The sequence below is a fragment of the Ictidomys tridecemlineatus genome, chromosome 9 (assembly GCF_052094955.1).
Source record: "Ictidomys tridecemlineatus isolate mIctTri1 chromosome 9, mIctTri1.hap1, whole genome shotgun sequence".
In the NCBI taxonomy this organism is placed as follows: Eukaryota; Metazoa; Chordata; class Mammalia; order Rodentia; family Sciuridae; genus Ictidomys; species Ictidomys tridecemlineatus.
In genome coordinates, this window is record NC_135485.1 from 111,720,581 (window position 1) to 111,740,835 (window position 20,255).

A 20,255-nucleotide genomic window follows, 5' to 3' on the forward strand; every position below is an offset into this window, starting at 1 on the left:
TTAATCTGGTGGGAAAGGGGTAGGAGATACAATAGGTTAAAATGAGGCAAGAACATTCCAGCACAGGATATATCAGAAGCAAAGGCATGTAGGTCTGTGCATATGGAGAGGTCTGAGGAACAGTAATTGTGATTCAAGTTTAGGAAACAGACATAATAGCAGCAAATTAAGATTACAGATGTGGATACTATGGTGCATGCATGTAATCCTAGCAGCCCAGGAGGCTAAGTCAGGAGGACTCCAAGTTCAAAGCCTGCCTCCGCAACTTAGTGAAGCCCTGTCTCAAAAAAAAAAAAAAAAAGAAAGAAAGAAAAAAAAGTCGGGGGCTGAGGATGTGGCTTAGTGGTTAAGCAACCCTGGGTTCAATACCCAGTGCCAAAAATAAATAAATAAATGAAATATTACAGAGATGGTTTAAAGACAAATTGTAGAACATCAGGACAACCATGTAGTTTGTTTGTACTTTATTCAGAAAGCAACTGGAGATTTTAAAGATATGTTTAGTTTTAAGCAGACTCCTAATCTTATTAGAGTTGGCTTTTAAAAGCACTTATATGGGTCTTTTAGTTAAACACATTAATATTTTTATTGTGGATACTACCTAAATATTTTATTGATGAATTTGGCTTTAGAATAAAAATAATCATTGAAGCCACAGGTGAAGATGAAATTTGCAGTTGAGAGAGTGAAAGGAAAGAAAATATATCTATTCTTTAAATGTCTTAAATTTCTATTAAGAATTAGAGAATTTAGTCCTGAATTTAGCCTTTAAGAGGTTTCATAAGCCATTTTATTTGGCTTTCAAATTTTGTAATTGAGAAAATTGAGAGCAAGAGAGTTCCACCAATATGTTCTATAGGACTAGGTCACATGGATATTAAATGGCACATCTGGAAATAGAACCAGAGACCTTAATTCCAACAATTACCATAATTGACTTTCATATCTGACAAGTAAGACAAATTATTAAAATTATGATTGTATCTATTTGTAGTACAATAGTTCCAAACTATCATGAGTATAAATTCTACTCAAAATGGTGAGCCATGCCCTAATTTGCTCTAAATCCTTGATTACTGATTGCTTGCTGTCTGTTTGATTTTCCTTATTAGGAAGGCTATCAAGACTATGAACCTGAAGCCTAAGAAAAATCCTTGTTCCCAGTTTCTTGAGATCTGCTGACAGATATTCCATCCTGTACAAGTGCTCAGTCCCAATGTGCCCAGTCATGACATTTCTCACAGTTTTTACAGTGTGCTTTGAAGTCTTCCATCAGCAGTGATTAAAGTATCTGTACCTGCCCCCACCTAGCATTTGGGTGCTTCCCTCTCACTGAAGTGAGTATATGGTAGCAGGGTCCTTGTGTGCTGTGGATATTGTGGCTTCAACTCTAAAATGTTAAAGCAAATTAAAAACACCTAAGTGACTACCACTTATTTCTAAATCTTCACTATTTTTTTGTTGCTGTTGTTGAGAAGTTGTGATTTACTATCATATAAGATTTTTAGGTGTCTTTAATGATTCTGTCCAAGAATAATGATGTATCGTGAAATTTGTTAATATATACAATATATAAAATATGTGAGCATGAAACTATGCACCTATAAATATTAACTATGAAATTTTACTGTTTGTGATGTGTTTTATTAATTTGTGTTTGTATATAAAATGGTGAAAATGAAAATAAAATGTTATCTCACTATAAAAATATTTTATCTTATCCCATCTCACTTTAACAATAAAATGATGCTTATAACCAATATGAAATGAGAGCTGACATAATGAACTTACATTTAAAGTTCTCAACAGCCACTTGAAGAAGGAGGCATTTGAGAGGACTTAGAAGAGATGAAAAAGTAAGTCCACACTCAGAATTCCCTGAAACAACACTACCTCATGGGTGTTTTGATGTACATTGGTGCCTTAGATGGCTGTACTGAAAAGTGGATTCCCCGGAAACCAATGTGATTACATTTGTTTACATCCCCTATAGATATTCATTAAGATGTTACAGCAAAAGCTCAGAAAACCTGCTTTGCTTACTTCATCCGTGGTGCATGCATGTAATCTTAGCAGCCCAGGAGGCTAAGTCAGGACAACAACCAGTAACAACCACCACCAATAGCTTTAAAAAAAAAATCTAAAATCCCCACTCCCTACCCCAGGAAATGCTTTTAAAATCATCTCTGGCCTAGGGTGTTGGCACGCATGAGACTGTGGGTTCAGTACCCCCAATGAAAATCAAAAATAAAAACCCCTTGATTTTATCTGATATTAGGAAAAGCCAAGTCCTCAGACTGGTAAAAATCTCATTGGTTTCTTTAAATTTGGTTAAATATGTGAATTCTGTGAGATTTCCTAAGGAAAAGTTTTTCTCTTTAAGGAAGTTTTACTAACTCCCTCTGAGGGCTGACAATAAAATAATTGTGAAGAACCCTATCATAAGTAATTGAAAAATTATTCCATTTATTTTTTTACTTATTCAAGAAAAATGGTATTTTTTAAAATCACTTATAGAAAGTATGTCTTCGAGAAAGAATATTCTAGATGTGCCAGCAGTTCATATGTAATTGTGAGTGATTTGATGTATATTGGGCATTGGCAAGGAAGGAAGAAAGGAAGGAAGGAGGAATGTGAGACATAAAAACAGTCACCATAGAAACTTCCTTGTCTGCCTAATTGGAAAGAGACTACTACAGAGTTCTCAGACACATGTGTCTTCTTCCCCTAGAAAGAAGTGATAAGTCTCTTGTTTTATTTAAGTTACATTTAAGCACATAAAAATTCATTAGTGAGCAGTCTATGTCAAGACAGCTTAGAAAATGGTGGTAGATTTTAAATCTACCTAAAACACCGTGTTATAAAAGACAAAAAGAATTGGCATTAAATAATAAAGACAACAGAATTTAATTGACAACATGGTTGAGAATAGTTTAAAGTTAGAAAAGGTGTGAATTTGAATTTAAGGCTTTATACTGGTAGAATTTCTACTCGAATGTGCTTAGTCTCTGAACATTTATCTGGCAGTTATTTATAAGCAATGAATTATTTTATCTACCTTAATAATTTATTTTGAACTGAGCACTTACACAAAAAATTATATAAGCCATATGAGCCTTTTCAGGATGATTGTTGTATGTTCACTTCCAAGACCTTAAACTAACAAATAGCCTAAGGATTATCCTGGTCCTGGATTTATTTTCTAGATATGCATTTTATCCAACTCTGAACTATTCAGTGTAGTACTATTTCACAAGAGGCTGAGCAAAAAAACTGCACAAGGTAGACTTTGGCACACTAATAGGCAGCAGAGTAATCTAGTGTGTAGTTTGGCATAGCAAGTTGTATCTTTTTCAAATTCTTGCCACCAGTGTAAAATGCAAATATGTTTCCTTATCTTCCAGCCATGCAGGATGTAGCTATTTGTAACATAATAAAATATATATATTTGGCTTCTGCTCCCCATTTTCTGCCATAGAATGCCAAACCCTTGTAATGTTTGGAGCCATAAAATTGTTTCCTACTTCTTCTGTGGCCAATAGCTGATCTGTAACTCCTGCTCCTGATCGAGTTTCTTGGAACTCCCTTGGGATTCCCTGTGTGTTAGGAGCATCTGTTGTCCTATGAAGTCCTCCTGGGGTAGGAGAGAGAAAGTGAGAACTTTTCCTCTCCCATCACAAGGATCATGGCTGACATCCTTAGAACATAGACAGATTAATAAGTGAAAAGCATAGCACATTTATTTAACCAGAGTTTGATGTGATACAGAAGCCTCCAAAATGAAGACCCAAGGATTCAGAGAAACTGCAATTTTATGATGAGTTTTGATGAAAGATAGACAGCTCTGTAGAAAGGGATGACCTCATATTAGTCAGCTATGTTGCTGTGACCAAAATACCTGACAAGAACAATTTAGAGAAAGAAGATTTATTTTGGCTCATGGTTTCAGAGTATTCAGTTCATGATCAGCTGACTCCAAGGTGGACACATCATGGTGAAAGGGTATGCCTGAGGAAAGCCACTCAGCTTATGGCAGCCAGAAAATAGAGAGTTGGGAGGCCAGGGGACATTATGAAGGTACCAAAACCAGACATAGTCCCCAAGGGCATACCCCAGGGACCTACTTCCTCCAGTCATGTCCCACCCACCTATAGTTACCACCTAGTAGTCTGTTCAAAGTATTAGTCCTTCGAATGGATTAATCCACTGATGATGTTATAAGCCCTCATAATATGATCATTGCCCCAAAGTGCCCAAAAGCCCCACCTCCCAACTTTGATGTACTGGGGAATGCTTTCAGTGCATGAGCTTTTGGTGAAACAGTCCAGATCCAAACCCTTAAGAGACCTAATAGTAATAAACTAGAGCAGGGTGGGAAGTAGTCAGATCTTTCTGTTCATATTCTTCTTGGCCTGTCTTGTCTGTGTAATATTCCTTCCTTCTGGGAGTGGGGCAGTATACCTGTCCCCTGAGGGTATACAAGCAAAAGAAATTCAAAGAGTCTTTTTGTTTCTGCAATATTCTCAGTTTTCTTCAGTTCAAAATATGCATATGACAAAGTGCTGTACATTGGGGTGTTGTGTTGTGAGTCCCAGCATTGGTTGTCAGAAAGACTAAGTCATGGTTACAACTTTGGAACTTTCACCCATACTGCTGATCATGTGGGAGAAGGAAAAGGAGTTAGAGACTGAGTTAATATTCTAGAAGGCTTTCATGAAGCCTCTATAAAGTCCCTAAAAGATAGGATTCAGAGAGCTTCAGTGTAGGCTAATCCCCAGACATGGCATGAATGCTCCCCACTCCCAATCCTCTATTTGAAAATCCTCTATCTGCAAACTCTTCCATCGATGTTCCTCGATTGTATCCTTCTATGATAAACTAGTAATCTAGTAAGTAAATTATTTTTCTGAGTTCTTCAAGACACTCTAGCAAATTACCAAAACTTAGGAGAGAATTCCTGGAAACCTCCAATTTGTAATCAAGCAAGAAGCTGTGGGTAACCTGAGAACCCACCACTGAGAACCACTGGCTTTTCATGGTAGCTCTGTCCCTGGATTTCAGTCCACTTTGACAAAAAAAAAAAAAAAATCAAATAAAGATAGAAGTGATTTATCAAGCGGCATCTTAAGTGGAGGAGGCAGTCTTTGGGGACTAAATCCTTAACCTGTTTGTTTATGCAAACTCTCAGGAGAGTTCTGAACTACGGAACATCAGTTGGTGTCTTTAGAGAACTGGAGAAATTTTCATTGAAAAAAAAACACCTATCTGGTGACAGAAGTGAGATGTTCTTTTCAGAGATCAGACAACATTGAGTGTTGTCAGTGAAACTATAGAAGGAAAAAACAGGTGGGTTTTCTTTTTTACTATTGCATTAAACACACACACACACACACAAAAGACAACTAATAATTCTCAGAGAGAGTGCTGTCCAAATCTATACTGAGAAAGAAAAATATTTTCTTACTGCAAATTTGACAAATTGCCACTGTCCGTTACACTGATGGCACTCTGAGTGTTTTTGTTTTTTCTTTTCTGGGATGAGTTCATCCCACTTTGTTCTCTCAGCCTTGAGCAGGGCAGAAGTGCAACAGGACTGGCATTTCATGCTAGCTCTGTCCCGGATCTCAGTCCACTTTGACAAATATTACATCAACTAAAGATATAAGTGATTTATCAATATTAAGTTGTTTAATTCTCAAAACAACTCTAAGAGGTCCCATTATTATTCTCATTTTATACAGTTGCAAACTAATGTACCTATAGATTAAGAATCTCTAGGTCACCTAGCTAGTAAGTGGAAGAGATAATAGTCCTAAGCAATCCAGCACCATGTTGTCTGTCTGAATAAACACATGGAACTATGTAAGGGAAATTTCCAGAAGTCTACCATGTGGGGTGGTAGACTTGGTTTTCTAGGCATAAAAATTATATTTCTATTTTTCCTTCAGGCATCTGTGTGTTTTAAGCAATACTTATATATGTGGAGATATATTCATAATTCTAGGAGAAATTAGCCAGAACCCAATATATATTTCCTTGTAGTTAAGCTATGCATACCTTAGTGATAGAGCTGTTACTTATTTTCAGTAAAAAAAATAAAAATATTAATATAATGATAACAACAGTCTACATTAAGGCAGGCTTTGTCATTTCCCATATTGAATCATGGGTACTTGGCTTCTGCCAAATGGCTAAACAAAAAATATAAATTAAAGTATAACCAGGATATTCAATTATAATAGTTGGTAATGGAATTACTGAATTTGTAAATGTATTAAATAGTAAAGGGCATGACTTAACCATTTGTATTTGTAAATAATATTAGCACCTTAATATTTTGTAATATCTTTAATATTCCTCATGTATTTTTTGACACAGTAATGCTATATTTTATTCTTTGAGTAGGCTAGGTTTGAAGAATCCAAAAGAATAGAATAGCTGTAACACTAAAACTATCTCTAAATATGACTTTAGTTCCAATATTTTTTGTACAATTATAAAGATATCCTTTAATGTTTCTTTGCTGCTACTGAAGTATCTTTTAACTATTTTAAATCCTTTATTGGAAACAATTAAACACATTCCTTCAAAAAGCTCTAGTTTGAGTCTCTACTGTTTTGCTAATATAATTTAGTTCTAAAATCAACTAGGACTACATAGGGGATTTCCAAATATCTAGACTACAACTGTAGAGTAATATACTGGGTTGGCTTCTCTTATGAAAATGTGCCCTCAGATTCCCTCAAAGGTCAGTGACCAGAAAGTCCCCACTGTTTCTATGGCAACACAGCAAGATATGGTGCCTTGGAAATGTGCTGCATTTTAATTAGTTTCCTCTAGGGCTTCCTAACTGCCTTTTATAGGTAAACTAAATACCAGGTTGCTTTATATTTTGCAGTGAGATAAAAGCTAACCCATGTCTGTAAATGTCACAACTAAACTGAGCTCCAGTAAAGTCAAATCTAAACAAATATAGTAGCAAGTCTATGTATTTATCTTTAAAAAAATAATACAAAACTCTACCTAGAATAATAAGCAATGCTTGCTTAAGACGGGCAGGGATAGTAGTGAAGAGCTCAGACTCTAAAACTAAACTATGTAGTTATGTCAGTTGCTACCTGTGTTAGTTTGGGCTAGTTACTTAATCTCTGGGCACCTGTTTCCCTATGTGTAAAAGTACAGTTGACAACAATACCTCATAGTATCATTAAGTGAAATAAATGAGTTAATATGCTCAGAATACTTAAGACAATGCCTGGCTGATAGTAAATGATCAATGAGTCCTTCATGCTGGTAGTAGTAGTCGTGCTAGTAGCAGTGGAGTGTATTGTATTTTTAAAGGTAAATAAGAAATAAAATGACCATGTATATTTATATCATTTATGTCTTCTAATAACATAAAACAGTAATCAAGATTGGGATCTTAGTAGACTCACTCTGGACACTGGAGGCCAGAGGCTCATTACTAATAGTTTGGAAGCAGTTTAATAGTTTGACAACCGATGTTGCAATATTTGCAAAACTTGGCAGAATATCACCAAGTACCCACAAAGAAAGACAAAAATGGACGAAAAAAAGCAGACCTTATGAAGAAGACACTAGGAACCAGACATATAAGTAGTATGTGCATGGAACATATGTATCTTTAGACTTTGCTATACTTATTGGATCACATATCTTCTCATCCTCATGAGATAGATGATTAGATAGATAGAAATAATATTCCTATATTCACTGATTATGGTTCAGGTCACTAGAAAAAAAATAATAACTGTATACAAACAAAACTCACTGATCAAAAATTCATTGATCTGTCAACTAAGGGGAAAAAAACAGGCTTTTAAATGTCCATCAATTTCCTATGTCTACCTCATCTTCCATTATTTTCCCTCATTTCTCTCTCCTTTGGTTATATTTCATTCTTGACCCCAAAGGAGGCTTACATGACAACTCTTAACGTTGCTCCAGAAACAATAGAGATATCAGCAATTATTTTTCTGGGGAAAGCATTGTTTTTTCTTTATGCCTTTGGTGAGTTCCCAGGATAAAGACCAACAAGAGGGACATGGTCTACAATGTAGACCATCCTGGGCAGCATTTTTCAAAGATGATCAGCAAGATAGTGTGGACTTGCCTTTTTACTCTCTGTACACTTTGTCACAGCCTAGGGAACTAAGTTGGAGTAGCAGAAAATTAACTCTTGTAAAATATAACCAAAATCCACAATACAGACAGATGAACATCTAGGACATATTATTTGTTGTATCAAGCCTCTCTCTCAGATCTCTGTGGAAGAGATCTGTGAAGGCAAGTCTTAAGAGGCTGCCAAATATTTTCAATTCAGCAGCACTGACTCCTGCTGTTGGAGAGGGAGTGCCAGGTTGAATAATGAGAAATTTGGCAAGCCTTTTTGGCAGACTTCCCAGCCAGTCAGTCTCGGGCAACCTGAGCGGCTCATGCTGCACTTCAGCCAGGCCATTGCCTGAGAATGGTAAGCAAATGGGTGATCATCAAGATTTTTAAAATAACTCTACAATTTTTAATATTTCATTTAAACCCAGCAAAGACACATAATCTAAAGCAAGTGTTAATTATATATTGTTAATAACTTATTCTGAACCGTAATTATTACAGCAAACTTTGCTGGTAAAGTATTGGTGCCATTTCTATAAAGGAGTCTCTAGCACAACCCAAAGTTACATCTAAGAACAGCTCCATAAATCAATATTATGATGGCTGTTTTGTCATTGCCCATGGTGAGAAAAGACATCCAAATGCTACACTCTGCCAGTTTTTTACAATCAGACCTAGTTCCAAGCCATTAGACATAGCTTTTAGTTATCAATTTCATGCCAGCACTTCCTGGATGTGCTAGAAGCAGTTTGTTCAAAGTAATTCTTTCTGGAATAACAATGATTTCCACATAATAGGCTCTTTTTATAGATGATAACTCCTATTGACAGTTTGTAATTGACTTGAATTCCTTGAGCAGTTTCCTAGCTGACAAACTTCTCCATCCTACTCCCACTCACGCCCATCAGCAGCTTAACACAGACCAATCTGTCACCTTGTGGATTTAATTATGGAATGTGTTAAAGATGAATATGTTGATATCTAATCCTTAACATTTAATATCTGGGTAATGTTTTTGAATTCTTAATGTATTTTTATATGTATCAAACTTAACTCCAAAATAACAGTCTGATTTAACAATAAAACACACTAGCAAACCACAAAAAAAATAAATAAATAAATGAAAAGACACTTGACCATGAAATAATGCTGAATTTATTTTTAATTGAAAAGTCATATTAAAGAAGACTGTAAAAACTATAGTATAGAATAATACATTTTGACCCTACATTTAAATTTAAGTTTCTTGCAGTCAAATCTATATGAGAGAAACACAAAGATTACATAGTTTTCGGTATCTATAAGCAGAACACATTTTGTTTCTGTTGTTGTTTGTGGTCATTATTATTGTTTTACAGAGGTGCAGAAGCGCCATTTAGTTTTTCCTTTCATTACCAAACATCTCTTAAAACATAGTATGGTCAAAAGCCACCTTTCCAAAACAACTACCTCTAGTCAAAGACATAATTATAAACAGGATCTTTCCTAAGGAAGGAATATTGAGAGTCCTGGGCATGATAATAATGGAGGATCTGAACCAACTACACTGTCTTTCCCTTTAGTAAAGGGAAAACACAGGAATGGATATTTCAATTTGTCAGTTCTTCTATGTTTTCTAAAGCAGTTATCCCAAGTCCCAAGTGCTACCTACACAATGACAGAATTAAAAGCATGACCATACTTTTCCTTAAGAAAAGGACCTTTCTAGTAATCTGTACAAATTGTGACTCTATCATATAATATTGAGGAATAGAAGACTTAGACACTTGTAGTATGAGACATGTTGGGAGATAAAGCATTGTGGAATTTACTTGTTTTTGAAAATGAGATGCTAGGAAGAAGTCTAGATATAGACAATAGAGAGGAAACCACTCACAAAGGACAGGGCAAGAAGGATCCAACATCAATTGGCCAGAAGTGTGCTGATGAGCAGAAATATAAACATGGGAACAAGGACTATTCACAGGGAAAGGTCCAGCCTTGGGATTCTGGAGCCTTCAGTGAATTGGCAAGACCCTAGTCCTGACTACAGAATAAAAGATGATGGTTCTTAAGAGGTTAAGCAATTATCTCTCCTTGAAAAGTCTTATCACCATATCAATGAGGATAGTCAAAAATATCAGCCTTTTCTCACAGACATTTGGCAAAATAATAAGGAAATCTCTTAATATGCTCTTGATACTTTGGAAAGTTTTTTTTTTTAAATTAAGAATGATTAATGTAGCCTTTGAGAATTTGTTCAGAGTGAAAAATTTTCATTCATATCTTGAGCCAAGGTGAAGCAGAAATACAATAAAATGCTATTTTGTCGTGTACTTAGGCCTCACATTCTTTAAAATAAAATGCACACTTTAATTTACTCTCTGTTTTTGCATCAAAAATCAAAGTCATCTAACATATTCATTACAGGGAGCAAATTGATTGACGTAGTGCATTCTAAACATCTTCAAAGCACACATTTGAAAATAGTCAGGTTTCTAGATGACATCTTAACTGCCCAGTGAGCTAGTGTTCCTTTTGGTGGATTTGTTTATCTTGTTAGGTTCAGAAAGGAGCTGTGGAAAGGATTGCTCTACTAACATTCCCTAAATGACAGCAAAATCAGAACAGCTCAAAATAGCCTAGATTGCTTAATGATAAAAAACAAAATTAGGAGTTAGACCAATCAAGATTTAGGATTTAACATAGGTGTTGGGAGAAAAATCAATCTGTGTAGTTCACAATCTCAAGGACCAGTAAACAATAATGCCAACAGCATTCCAGAGGATTGATTCAACCTTTGTCCCCCTTTCAGCCCTTCAGAGTGATAAGAAACCCTACCATGGTGTGACCAGAAACTGGATTAGTAAAGAATCAGAGAATGACCAACCTTTATAAGTATCTTAATGCCTTTGTTTCATAAACAGGCAAACAGCTAACATTGCACATTTTGAATAGAATTAAAACAAACTTTCACCCATTAATGCTTTATTTTTATAAAAACTATTATTGGCAAATTTCATGCTACTTCATGACAATATTCCAGTACATGTCTCCAAGGAATACAATTTTTTGAGTGTCTGTGTGTGTATGTGGTGGCTGGGGATCAAACCCAGGGCCTAGTGCATGCAAGGCAAGCACTCTACCAACTGAGCCCAGGAGTACAAAATATTAACATGAAAAACTGACATGAATGGGAAGCATGACAATGCTCCTGAACATTGGCTATTCTCCTTTATAATGGGTTCAGTATTTACTACTTCTTGCTCCTTTGAGCCACTATATTCATTTTTACCCCCATAACTTCCCTACAACTGTGGAAATGAAATCGCATTTTTAGGCAATCTTAAAAAGTACAATAAAAGTTACATATAAATAAGAAAATGAACACAAAATTCCATGCCTAAATTTTAAGCACAAAAAATAAAGAAAATATTAAGAACCATCTACCTACTGAAATACAAGATCATCAAGTTCCTTAATGAACACATTTTGGGGGCCCTCACAGAACACTTCCTGGTAGACTCTTGCTCAGAAGAAACCTCTTAATGAGTAATTCAAGCCATTAGATGTTGCTCTTAAATATAGAATTTCTTGTATAATGTTAATATTGAGGTAGGAAGAAACTCATTTGTACATTCACTAAATAAAAAAGCATTGATCAAAGTTGTCATATTGTTCAAGTATATGAGTAATATATTCTAAAAATAGGATAGATGACCTTTGAAGCGCTTACCATTAAGTACACTGATATTTACTTTTGAATTGCTATCTAATAGTTCTTTAAACCATGACCAAGTTGTCTTGATTCTTTAAATAAAGGTCAGTGGGGGAAAAAAAAGAGGTGGGTGTAATCTTTTAGAAAAGAAAGCTTCAGTCATCTCAGGACACCATCCACTTAAAGAAGACAGCACTTTTTTGGGAATATGTTTGACATTTTCTACATATTTCAAGAAGGTCTTACTGATCTAAAACTGTAGCAGATGGAGAAGCAGCAGGTGTGAATTCAGCAACTATACAAGAAACAAGAATCCAAACTAGGCCAGCCACTTAAGGTCTTTCACATTTGAGGTTAGAGAATAGATTTACTTTTTAAAAAAAATGTGGGGGAGGGCATTAAAAATATGAGGGCATTTTTTTCTATGGAATGTCATGGATGGAAATTCTAGGACAGGGATGATAAGCAAGGGGAAAACAGGTAAGGGACACCAAAGTAAACAGAAAACTAACTCTTCGTACTGTGCAAACTGAAAACAAAAAATGACACTTTGGTCAGCAACAGACCACACATGTAACAGTGGTTCCAGAAGACTGTAATGAAGTGGCGAAGAAGGTCCTTTCTCCTGGACAGTATGGCCCTCACAGCATCATAAGACGCGCCTTTCTCAAATGACTGTGGTCATGCTGATATGAACACACCTACTGCTCTGCCACTCATGAAAGCCTAGCACCTAAAATTATGCAGAGCATATAATACTGGATAAATAAGACCAGAAAACTATGTTTCTACTTTAGGTGTTTAGTATACCATGCTTTTTCATCATTATTATAAGGTATACTCCTATTACTTAGGAAAAAAGTTAACTGTTAAGCAGTATGCCAAGTGTTTATAGTGTGTGTGTAAAATGTATTTAAAAATTACCAGAGCATCCTGAGACCAGACAAGTGACTGACCTACACTCTCTAGGTACACTTAGGATGTGTGCACAATGATAAAACAGCTTAACAACACATTCCTCAGCACATACCCCATCTTTAAACTAGGAATGGCTGTAGTTGCTATGACTTTAATACCAGGAATTTGTTTCTCTAAAAGATTTTTATTCTTATTTATTTTGACAAGCTCACCCAATACTGAACATGCTGATGACTTTGAAATTATTATTATTAATAATTATTATTATTATTCATTATTATTATATTTGTAGAGAAGGGGTATTTTTAAGTTGCCCAGGCTGGCCTCTAACTCCTGAGCTCAAACCAGCCTCCTGCTTCAGCTTCCCAAGTAACTGGGCCTACAGGTATGAGCCACCATGAGCAGTTATTTTAAAATTATTAAAAAATAAAAATTATTGGCTATTTTTTAATAAGAATACATGGGTTCAAGCTTTAGCCTTATTACCTTTTAGTTATGTGACTCTAGGAAATATTTTGGCCTCTAAAAATCAGATATAAATTGAGAATAATGGCATTTATAGTACTTTGTCAAATATTAATTAAATTACACTTAAAAACATCAAGAATTTTTTCATTTCCATTTTTTCATCTCTAATTACATATGAAAAAGTCAAATTTTTAAGGTCAAGATGCAACCAAATTAAAGTGATATTAATTTTATTTAAATAGATATATCTATTAGATTTATAATGTGCTGATTTCTTATTTTCTATGCTGAGTATTATAAAAAAGAAATGAAATTTAAAAACCACAAAGAACAAAAACCATCAAACAGTAAGAGTTTAGGGAAAAAGAAACCAAAGGAAAAAATGTTTGAAATAAAGTTTCAAGCTTTATTACTAATACAGAAACACCTTTCTAATCATTATCTTGATATTTGATAATTTCCAAAAAGCTTTTTGATTCAGTAAGAACTTCTAGACTTAGATTTAAAGTAGATTGTAAAGCATCATTTATTTATATCCTTACATCATCCTAACTTACATGGAAGAGAAAGGAAAATAATAGAAAAGCTAAAAGTATCACATCCTTAGACATATATTTGAAATAGTCTGCATACTGGCTAAGGACACTCTGCATTTCTTATTTTGGCTAAAGTAGAACACTAAGAAATGTTTTAGAGACTGTTAAACCAATTCAGTAGTATGCTTTTGAATATCAATAATATAACAGAATAAGGAAATTCTAATATATCAACAATTTATTCACAAAATAAATATACCTATAACTTTTATTCTAAAAACTATATTTTAGAATACTTATTGGGGTCAGGGAGGAAACCACCTTGGTTTCCTGGTTCTTAGTTTTCTGAAAATATCCTTTTCCTTACAGATTACTCAGAGGGGCCAGGAGAAAGGTGAAAGGCTGACATTCATTAAGGAAAGGTGAGGGTAAAATCGATAAAACTTAAGTTATTACACTGAAATACACCTCATGGCAGAAATGCCAAAAGAAAGCTTAATTTGTAAGTGAATCAAAAGGTTCAGGCTTCCTCAGCATGGTGCCCAATGGTGTATTTTAAGCATAACACTTAAATAATATGCAAATTTTGAATTTTACATAAATTTAATGTCCATATGTCTATGTCATTTTTCTGGCTAGAAACGTTGACCCAGAGGAGATGACGAATCTAAAGAAAAATATTGTGTTAATTATTAGAGCTATATCAGACTTGCCAACTAAATCTTATTTTTTCAAAATATATTCCATAAAATGTTAGTTCTCAGGGAATTATATATAAAATAATTTGATGGCTAAATTAAACCTTTTTATTGCACTACTTTTCAGAGCTTTTAATGTTACTGTGAGCATTATTCATCTTCAAGAGCGAGATGCAACAGGCAGAGCTTCAAAAGCTCACCCTCATGAGGTACTTCCTGTTCTAGGGAGCATTGACTGGTTTCAATATTCCAAGGAAAACACTTGGAGAAGTGACAGTTTTAAGATTGCAATTTTTAATGAACAGTGAGTGACAGAAAATTAAATGAAGATTTTATAATTCAAATTTATAATTCAATTCAGATATAGCAATTTCTTTTGGGGGGGGGATATTCCAGGGATTGAACTCAGGGGCACTGGACCACTGAGCCATATCCGCAGCCCTATTTTGTATTTTATTTAGAGACAGGGTCTCACGGAGTTGCTTAGTGCCTCACTTTTGCTGAGGCTGGCTTTGAACTCGTGATCCTCATGCCTCAACCTCCCCAGCCACTGGAATTGCAGGCGAGCACCATCTTACCCTGCAGATATGGCAATTTTTAGAGTAAAATGGTGAATGTGCCTTTGGCACTATGTTGTTTTCAATGTGAAATAACCGTAGTTTTGCCCAGCTGGGTAACTTGGCCAACAGGTCCCCGTTGGAAGAGTGTTTCCCACATATTCTTTAATCATCAGGCTAAATTACCTTTTTAAAATACATAATGCCTGGCTTTTTTGTCCCAAGCGTCCTTATTATTTTCTCCCTGGCTAATTAGCTGATATATAGGAAGGAAAAATGTTAAGAAGAATAATAGAAACAGAAGAGAAAAAAAGAAAATGTTTCTATCTGAAATCTCCAGGAAGTAGAGAGTCATTGGTAAAATTGTGTAAACTGTGATAAGTATAGACATGAGCTAGGATTCAGAATTGCTAGGATTTTAATCTAGTGTAAGCCTATGCCAAATAGAACAAACAAAACTAAAGACAGAGATTATTAGCAGACTAACACTCTGCTTATACTTCAACTTGAAAAATAGTGGATTTCCATTACAATACTTCCTCAGACTTAAAAACCAATGTAATTGCCTCTAATGTTATAAAAACCTGTAAGATTGATGTTCTTTATCAATGAAAGGGAGACATATTTTATTTCCACTAAAATGACAGTTGTAAACTCAAGTAAGAAATAAGCTTGTAGGTCACCCTTTTCCTTCTCATCTATTTTATCAGAGACTCAATTATATCCACTCTGTCCATTCAAACTGACAACTGATATTTTTTCTTTTATTCCCTCTGCTCCAACTAATGATTTTTTACCTTCTCTGTTCTTCCTCGTGCTACCATCTTGCTTTTGCCTGCATCTGTTCATCATTAGCCTCTCGGGGAGGTGAATTTTCATTCAACAAATATTTATGGAGAACTTACCATAAGACTGAATATATGTGTTTGGGAGACTTGTGCCATGACCCAGGGAAGCTGGTAATATTGCAAGGGAGCAAAGGACAAAAATAACTGCTATTTTACTCAAGAGTAAAATGAATTTTTCAATAAGTGTCTTTTTTTGTGATAGTAGTAAATGAGATGTGGCATCACTAACTTGATTCGTCATCTGTAAGAAGCTATTTTGACATTACATAAGGGTTGCTATGGAAGCTGTTATTATTCTTCATTTGTACAGTGGCAAGAGGTTGAACATTTAAAAAAGAATAATGAATTATCAAAATTTTAAGGAAATCTATTGTTAAAAGCCCTAAATTGGACAAGTAACAATATTTAAAATGTTGAGCTGATCTTTATTATACTTGACCTTTAACAACTGTCCTTTACAATATTTTCCTTAGTTAGAACACTGATTTATCAAAAATTAATGGAGTATACTGAGCAGCAGAAATGAACTTTCTAAGAATAAATCGACTTAAAATATAATAACCAAATTTTTAAAAATATATTAGATTTTGACAGAATACTTTTTATATTTAGATTAAGGGCATATTCTCTCAGCAATTTTTTGTTGTTGTTGTTAAACTATAATACTAAGTATGAAATTTTTAGTTTGGAAAGACTTGAAATTTTGTTTCTTATGATTAGTGCAAACATTTTAATCTGAGTTCAAATTTTTAGAGAAAAATACTTGTTCTACCTACTTTAGTAAACAGGAGAAGTGAAAAATAACATTAATGTTTACAATGTGAAAACAAATGTATATGCATGATGAAAATAGAAGTCAGGCATTACTTAAGTATATGGTTGCAAGGAATAGATACCAACTGGAGATAAATTAAACTAATTAACATATGTTTTAGGAATATGCTGGCAAATTTCACCAAAGTAAAACACCAAATTGTATTTGCTTATAAAAATAAAATTGAATGCATTTTGTACTGTCTCTCTGTCTGTACTACAGGCAAAACATGTATCAGAGCAGGTTCTCCTGAGAGAATTCACAGATCTTGGGTACACTACCATAGTGAAACTGAGCTACCAGAAATTCCCAACCTCTGTTTTTATCCGTTCAGCTTGTTAAATTCCAGGGATCATCTGATTGCCACAGCTTAAATGAAGTGTCCCCAACAGACCCAATCAACTGGAGCAGAGAAAACAGGTTGGACATTAATGGTGGAGCCCCATCCCTATGTATCAGAGTTAGTTCCCAGACAGGCACAACTGTTGACAGACACTAAAGCAAAAGCTATTGCCACAGCCTAAAAGAATAGCGTGTGATAGTTAACCAAATTAAATTTTAATTTTGATTGTCAATCTTGATGTTATGTGTGATGTTATGTTTAAGACCCAACATTCATTTATCTCTCATTTATCTCTCATTCAACAATACAACTAAGAAACATGCTCAGCCTTCCCTCATAATTCACAGAGAGAAACATTGCAAATTGCATTCAATTTTATTTTTATAAATAAACACTTAGATTTAAAGAAAAAACTCAGCCCAATCAGCTTTATTATTTTTTCTTTAAGCTTTTTCAATTCTTGGATGTGAAATGTAATCATTCAACTCTGTTGAATTTGTTTTTAAAAGTTTAAAATTGAAATGCAATTTTATAAAAGAATAAAGTAACTTTTCTATATACCAATCCATTTGTCAAAAATAGATGCATTTGAGGCCTTTTTAGAAATAAGCTAGGGTTTCTTTCTTTGCCTTACAAGCTATTAGAACTTTTGACTACTCTTAGATTAAAGGATTTTACTCTGTTACCTACAGCACTTGATAAAGGTAGAAGAAGAAGTTTCTTTAACTTGATCTCCAGGAAAGTTGATCATCATATGTCAATCATATTTGCTTTAACATTCAGGACTTACCAAAAAATTCAGTAACTTCACATGTGGCACATAAATGAGCAAAGAACAAAGAAAACACGCTGATTTCTTCAAATACTCACATATCTGTCCTTGATATGTTTGTGTGTGTGCGCGCACATGCACTTTGAAATGTTTTATTGTGAAAATGTTTGCCATTGGATAGTTAATCTGTCCATGTTTTTTAAATAGCAACAAAACCCACAGTTACCCGTCCTATAGTGGCATCTGAGGTGACCAATAGAAATTGTATGTGATTCTTTAGGATTGCAGTTAATAAGGAAAAAGGTCACTTTAATGGCTGTTGTGAAAGATCACTGTGGTTAAAAATAGCTACATTTGTTCCCCCCCCCCCTTTGATAATAACCAAACACTTAACTCCTTTAATGAATTCCTTTTGTTGGATCTTGGGAGTGGAGAATGGAGAGTAGGAAATTGCATGATGAAGAGACAGGCTCTCATTGAGCAGCTGACTGCTGAGCTGGAGTAACATCAGGGGAGCTCAAGCAAGAACAGAAATGGAAACAAAACAAAACAGAATTCTTTGTGCATTCAGCAGCGCTCTTAGATTCAGGGCTAGAAACCAGTGGTGGAGGAATGACAGAAAGCAAGCCTGGATATCCTTTAGGCGATTGAAAGCCTTGCTGTTTTGCATGCTGCCAAATGGCATATGTGGAAACTTCAGAGTTTTTTCACAAGGCTCCAGTCTTTCTTGTTCCTTCTTTCTCTGGAAGAAGGAAACATACTTGGAGACCTTGACATTTACCCCAAGCATGCAAACAAGCTACAAAGGCATTCATTCTCTCTGTGTTAGCCTGTAAAACAAGCTTGAAAGAAATTGCACTGGGAACGAAAGGCAGAGATTTGGGTGAGGGGATAAGGGTGGCTGTGAAACTGATCCCATTATGTTCCACTAGTTAAGGCAGTACTGGAATTTTGCAAGTGTCTACTCTAAGTCATAATGGACTCCATTTTAATAAAAAAAATACATGTGTGTTTGTGAGGGTAAGTAAAGAGGATAACTTCTCACTGAAATTAAGAGCATTGCTACAACTATTTACACAGTTGATTTTAAAATTAACCTAGAACAACAACTGGAGTTTCTTTCATTACATGTGGAGAGCTCTCTGTCAAGAATCCTGGTGTCTATTTCCAAAAAGCCTCAAGACAGGAGGTACTGTCTGGAGCCACTTAGATTAGACCCCAACACATCAGACTGAGCTGACAAGCCAATTTTAGATAAATGATAACAATTAGCTTAGCTGCAATCTATTTCTTATTATGAATCTGATTCGTTCCAGCAGATAGAATCCAGTTTTAGTATATTAGAATTAGCTTCATTCTGTTTGCATTATTTAAACAAGCAACCAATTATTGGACTTAGTGAAAAATCATCACACAGAGCATAAAATAAATCTAATATTTACATATTCAATAAATAGAGTAACTACATTGTGTCAAGCACTGAACTAAGGACTTGCAACTCATTTTGAATATTGTCTAGTGAAGAAGAAAGGTATAAAACAAGGAGATATAATGAAATTTGATGATTTGATGTGAGCAACAGTTACTAAACTTTCCCTCTTGGAATGAAACACCAGAAAATGAAACTGCACAGACTGCTACAATTTATCAGGCTTTGGAGAGACTGGTGGAAGTACTAATTATAAAGACAATGGAATCAGATGGCTCTTGCTGAGCATAATTGATGCATTGGGGAAAGACACTGAAAGGCTGAGGGTAATTAATCACAGATCAAGAGCAAACTGTGAAAGTCAGAGGTCCTCCTTGACAGCATATTTAAAGTAACTTTTGTCTTACAAAGCAGAGGATCAGGGCCACCAGCAGAGCCACTAAGAAAGCCAATGCATCACCTGCATTGTCCAGCTGTGGTTGGAAATGAGGGAGACTCTTAGGTGTGGGATGGTGCCATGGATTAAAAAAGGTCAAAGACCCAGATTTTCTTGAACTCTCTGGGTCTATTTCAAAAAATCCCATTTCCTGCTAGAGGCTATCCATTTTCTCTGCCTGAAGATAAGGCAGCAATCTTTAGAGAGCAGCCCCACCTAAATAACTAGCTCCACCTCACTTCCTTACCACTAGACCAGTAAGTAACATCAAGCCACAACCTTAACTGGCCAGTGAACTGCTGGGACTGGAAGAGAAGAAATGGACTATGTCCCAACAGAATTCTGTGATCTAGCCCACATATATCAGCAGGAACCAGAAAATCATGTTATGAGACTGGATGAATTCTGTAGATGCTGTATTGGGAGTTTGGAAGACAGGTGGAACAGAAACATAAATAATGAGGAAATCTATTGATATGGTAATATTCTCCTATACAGCATGCTCTAATAACCTGGCAAGGACTTGAAGAGGTGGTGCACATAGGCTAGTTGGCTGGTGCTTAGAAGTTTGAGATAAAAATGGCCTATTGTATTGAATAACTACAA

The 20,255-nt window shown here is 35.1% G+C and overlaps 1 protein-coding gene across 4 annotated transcripts in view; it reads left to right on the forward strand.

Annotated features, from left to right (window-relative positions):
- Snca (synuclein alpha) overlaps nt 1-1,710 on the forward strand; it is a 97,931-nt gene extending 96,221 nt beyond the window's left edge. For all 4 annotated transcript variants that reach the window (XM_005337532.4, XM_021734707.2, XM_005337533.4 and 1 more), the window contains exon 6: nt 1,113-1,710. In XM_005337532.4, coding sequence (XP_005337589.1) covers nt 1,113-1,145 — 33 coding nt within the window. In that variant the 3' untranslated portion in view covers nt 1,146-1,710. The remainder of the gene's footprint in view (nt 1-1,112) is intronic.
- Nucleotides 1,711-20,255: the final 18,545 nt, after the last annotated feature.